Source organism: Bison bison, unplaced genomic scaffold, assembly GCF_000754665.1.
Source record: "Bison bison bison isolate TAMUID 2011002044 unplaced genomic scaffold, Bison_UMD1.0 scf7180017864280, whole genome shotgun sequence".
Taxonomy (NCBI): domain Eukaryota; kingdom Metazoa; phylum Chordata; class Mammalia; order Artiodactyla; family Bovidae; genus Bison; species Bison bison.
The window spans coordinates 4,572,754-4,577,605 of record NW_011494852.1 but is presented as its reverse complement, the minus strand read 5'-3'; the positions used below and the strand labels follow the sequence as shown (position 1 = coordinate 4,577,605).

The 4,852-nt window shown below is 51.9% G+C and overlaps 1 protein-coding gene across 1 annotated transcript in view; it reads right to left on the bottom strand.

Moving 5' to 3' along the window:
* Window positions 1-1,182: 1,182 nt before the first annotated feature.
* KIRREL2 (kin of IRRE like 2 (Drosophila)) overlaps window positions 1,183-4,852 on the bottom strand; it is a 9,232-nt gene continuing 5,562 nt past the window's right edge. Inside the window, exons 13-15 of the mRNA XM_010849039.1 lie at window positions 4,474-4,574; window positions 4,071-4,136; window positions 1,183-2,127 (exon numbers count right to left, since the gene is read on the bottom strand). Of these exons, the coding sequence (XP_010847341.1) occupies window positions 1,792-2,127; window positions 4,071-4,136; window positions 4,474-4,574 (503 nt within the window). The 3' untranslated portion in view covers window positions 1,183-1,791. The remainder of the gene's footprint in view (window positions 2,128-4,070; window positions 4,137-4,473; window positions 4,575-4,852) is intronic.

Sequence of the window (4,852 nt, the reverse complement as noted above, 5' to 3'; positions counted from 1 at the left end):
CCCCGCGCCGGCCCCGCCTTCCCGGCCAGGACAATAGCAGGGCAGCTTTGCGCACAGCTGAGCAGCCTGGAACCCCCGGGTGGGGGCCTGCGCCAGGCCCCCGCCCCCTTGAGACTCCAGGCGTCCCGCCTATGGAAGGGCCTACCGGGGAGTCTGGGTCACAGGCTTCGTAGTTGTGGATTTTGAGTTCCCCAAGACTGTCACCTCCAGTTTTCTCTTCCCACGGACCCAGACCCTCACTAAACGTCTTCCTTCTCTTCCAGGGACGCCAGCACAGGAGCCCCGACCCCACCCCCAAATCCTCTTGAGGTCCCCTCTTGAGGTCCTAGGCCTCCAAAATTTCCTCAATCAAGAACACAGCAATTGAACTTTAAACGACTGTGAAGCTGGGGAGATTCTGGCCAGGAAAAGATCAGATCTCATTGTTCTCCCAGCCTTTCGACCCTCCTCCAAAACCCTTCAATAAAATGGCTTGATTAAAAAAAAAAACAATCAAACAAAACCCCACAGCAGTTGACACCCAGTCCTCTTCTCCCTCAGATCCAAGAGCCTGGGTCCCAGGTACCTTCTGTCTCTGAACCAGAGACCAAGCCCTCGACCCTTTCTCCCTAAGATCAACGAGTCTTCTCTGCTCTGCTTTCCAGGAGCCCTAGTCACATAGACCTTTAATTCCTAGATCAAGGATGCATGAACCAAAGCCCCCAGACCCTTTCTTTAAGGATGAGCTGAGTCAGGTACCCATCACCTCAAGATGAGGGTCAATCCCCATTCTTGCTCTGAGGATCAGGATAGTTCTCTTTTCCCACCCCTAGCCTCTCCTTTGCTGCCTCCCCTTCAGGGTTCACTTCCTTCTCTTCTCAAAATACAGTGTAGAATTGTCTTCCCCAAGCAGACCGGGGCAGTCCTGTCATGTGTGTGCATCTGCATATGTTTGTTTGTCTAGATGTATCTTAGAAGAGTTTAGAGTGCTCAGATCAGTTCAGTTCAGTTCAGTCACTCAGTCGTGTCCGACTCTTTACGTGCTGGACTGCAGTGCTCAGTGGATAGTAAAGGGCTGCGGGGTGGCTCATGTTTTTTTTCTACAGCCACTTTGTAGTCTAGGGTAAGAGGAAGGGCCTTGGGGCAGGTTTGATGGACCCCTTCCTTGATAGACAGTAATAATGCCAGGGTATTTCTAAGATATTCACTTTGCAACTTTTTTTTTTTAATTGAACATAAATATTCTCATTCCCAGATTCCAACACCACTCCTTCCCCCCTTCCCACCACCACAACAGCTCTCACCCTGTCCTTACTCCTTTGGGTCCGGTTCTTCCAGGGCCTTTAAGGAAGGTAGAATGAATCAAGATGGTGGCCATCTTGGATTCCCAGGGAATGAATGGCCATTTTGGCAGCAATTCCATGGGTGAAACAAAGTACCCCTCAGGGATAGCAAGGACAGGTCCTGTATCTTGATCTGCTTTATGTTGCCTTTCTTCTTAATGTGGGTGGCCATCTTGAAATCTCTTCTTTCAATGTTTGGAAGCAATTTCCTTCTCTGTCCCTAACTCCCATAACCCCTGTCCCCATCCCTCTGCAAAGGGCCCATCTGCCCTCTTGAATCTCTTTTATACAGAGGAAGAGGCAAGCCCAGTGGCTTTCTCGCAATGACCCAGGCAACTGCAATGATCTTTCCCTCCCCTCAAGGTTCAATTTTGGAAGGGTAGGGTTGCCAGTTTGTTCTGGTTACTCAGAAATCAGGACAATCCATTGTGCAAGTTGAAGATCCCAGGACTCTTCAGCTGGAGAGATGTCACACATGAGTCTGGAGACGTGGGTGGCTGGGCGTGGGGAAGACAGCATATGGGAAGGGGGGAGTGCTGGGGGCCAGATCTGGGGGTCCAAAGGATGTGGGTTTGATGTAGCTGGTAAAAGCTCGAGGATGGGGTGTGGTGAGATAGCCTGCCCGGGATCTATATAGTCTGCAGGAGGGGACCATGCCAAGATGTGGATTGAAGTCATAGAAGGTAGGGGTTCCTGGAGGTCCAAGAGGGGAGGAGGGTGGTAGGAAGAGACCTCCTCCGGGGGCTTCTCCAAGGCTCAGGCTCACACTGACTCCTCGGACCTTGTAGTAACCATTGGTTGGGTCCTGAGGGGACAAAATGGGACTTGGTAAGGTATGTGAGGGTATACAGGGGTGAGGGTAAGTGAATAGAGAGAGACACTGAGATAGAACCAGACCTAGGGAGAGACAAAAAGATGGAAGGAGGAGCAGGCAGAGAATCCAGAGACATATAGACTGGTAGAAGGGCAAAGTGAGACAGAAAAACAGTAACAAGAGATGAAAGAACAGAAAGAGATGGACAGAGAAAGGCAGAGACAGAGGTCTGCCAAGGGATGGTGGTATGGAAGGAGATGCAGAGGGAATAAGAGAAATGGAGATCAAGACATCCATTCATGCATTTGCCCAACAGCCCCGAGGCTCTGATTCTGTGTCATGCCCTGTGCTGCTGCTGGGGACATCTGTCTCTAGGATAGACCTGGTCCCATCTTCATGGAGATCGCAGGTCAAAGGAGAAATGATGAGTCACCAGACAGAACCAGGAAGGGTCAGGGATGCAATGGAGGAAATTCGGGCAGAGTGACTGGAACAGTGATGGGAGAACCTTCAGATTGTGGTGGGGGAGCCTAGACCATGGTGGTCATGGCTGTGACAGGTGAAACAGAATAATCGGGATAGGAGGAGAGAAGCAAAAGTTTTCCAGCACAAAAAATGTTTGAGGGCTTTCCTGGTGGTCCAGTGGTTAAGAGTCCACCAGTCAGTGCAAGGGACACTGGTTTGATCCCTGGTCCAGGAAGATCCCATGTGTCATGAAGCAACCAAGCCTGTGCTTCACAACTACTGGACACATGTGTTGCAACGTGCCCTAGAGCTCGAACTTTGCAATATAAGAAGCCACCAAGATGGGAAGCCCACACACCGCAACTAGAGAGTAGCCTCCGCTCTCTGCAACTAGAGAAAAGCCTGCAGGAAGCAACAAAAGGCCCACCACAGCCAATAAATAAATAAATAAATCTTAAAAACAAACGAAGAAGAAGAAATGTTTGAACTGACACCAGAGGAATAATGGAGAGAATTAGGTAGGTATGTGAAGAAAGGGGGCTTCCCAAGTGGCGCTAGAGGTAAAGAACCTGCCTGCCAATGCAGGAGACATAAGAGATGTGGGTTTGATCCCCGGGTCAGGAAGATCCCTTGGAGGAAGGCATGGCAATCCATTTCAGTATTCTTGCCTGGAGAATCCCATGGACAGAGCAGCCTGGCAGGCTGCAGTCCATAGGGTCGCAAGGAGTCAGACAGGACTGAAACGACTTAGCACACGTGCACACCTGAAGACAGGAGTGTTTCAGGCCAAGAGACTAGCATCTGCTAGGTAGAGAGAGAGAGAAGGGCTCTGTGCTGGGAACTGGGGTCACTGGGGCCCCCCAAAAATGGGGCCCCAAAGGAGGGACAAGTTTGGGGAAATGTAAAGCTAGTGTGGAATCTGGTAGGCAGAAGGGGCCTGGGTGAAGCAACCAGGGAGAGGCATCTAGGAGGCCACATGTGGGATGTAGGCCTCTGAGGGGGAAAGCACAGGCAGGGTATATCCTTGACCTGGGGCTCAAGATGCAGGCCAAGCCGGGGCAGATATGTGGGCATAGTCAGCAGACAAACCAACTGAGACTGTGGAGGTGGGTGAGACAGCCCAGGAGGCAGCAAGAAATGGGTGGAGGGGGACTTCCCTGCTGGTCCAGGGGCTAAGATTCCCTGTTCCCGATGCAGAAGGCCAAGGCAGAGTTTCAGTTCAGAGTTAGATCCCTGATCAGGGAACTAGATTTCACATGTCGCAACTAAAAAACATCCTGTATAAGGCAGCAAAGATCGAAGATCCTGCGTGCCACAACTAAGACCCAACACAACCAAATAAATAGATAATATTAAAAAAATAAGAAGTGGATAGAGGGACCTAGGGGCCAGAATGAAAAAGGAGGGAACAGAAGTGGAGAGAGAGCTGGAGACACAGTGAAGGGAGCCCCTCTTTTCCCAGCACTCACCTTGGTCTCCAGAGCCCCCTCCTCATCCAGAACCAGGTCACTGTGGTCCGTGTGCACGATGGGGCCCTAGGATATAGTGCTTAGTGAGAGGGAGTGTAGACTACACTGCAGGGGATGCCAGACCCCAGAGACCCTCGGTTGAACATCTGAGGCCAGGGAGGAAGGGCGAAGGGCACCTGGGAACTGGGGTCTGGACATAGGACAACAAGGAGCCCTAGGGACAGGGCTAGGGAATAACTGGGATGGGGCATTCTTGGATTTGGGGGACATTTGGATCTAGGGGTCACTGTTGGGACTAGGGCTCTGAGTTTTGGGGGCCTGATTGGGATGGGGATCACAACTGGGACTGGGTTATTATTTGGGTTTTGAGGTACCTTCAGGTCTGGGGACCCTCACATCCTACCTGGTCTTTGCTGATGCCTGTCTCCTCCTCGGGGCCCCTGGAACTGGAGCCATCACTGCTCCCTGGGATTCGCACCAGGTTCTTTTGCTTGGAGAAAGAGGCTGAGGCCAGGGACATTGGAGGCGGTGGCAAAGGTAAGTGATGGGGCTGGGTCACGGTTTGTGGAGACCAGTGAGCAGGAGGAGAGAGGACTGGGGCAAATCAGGCTGGAAGGCTGGGAATCAAAGAGACCACTGACCGAGGAGGGTAAGGGGTGTGACCCTGAGGAGATGGAGTTAGAGCTTGAGCTGGGAACCAGGCTTTGAATGCGAGCCAAGCCCAAAATGGGTCTGGAGAGGCAGGACTGGGACAAGCCCCAAGGCTAGAGCAGCCAGTGTAC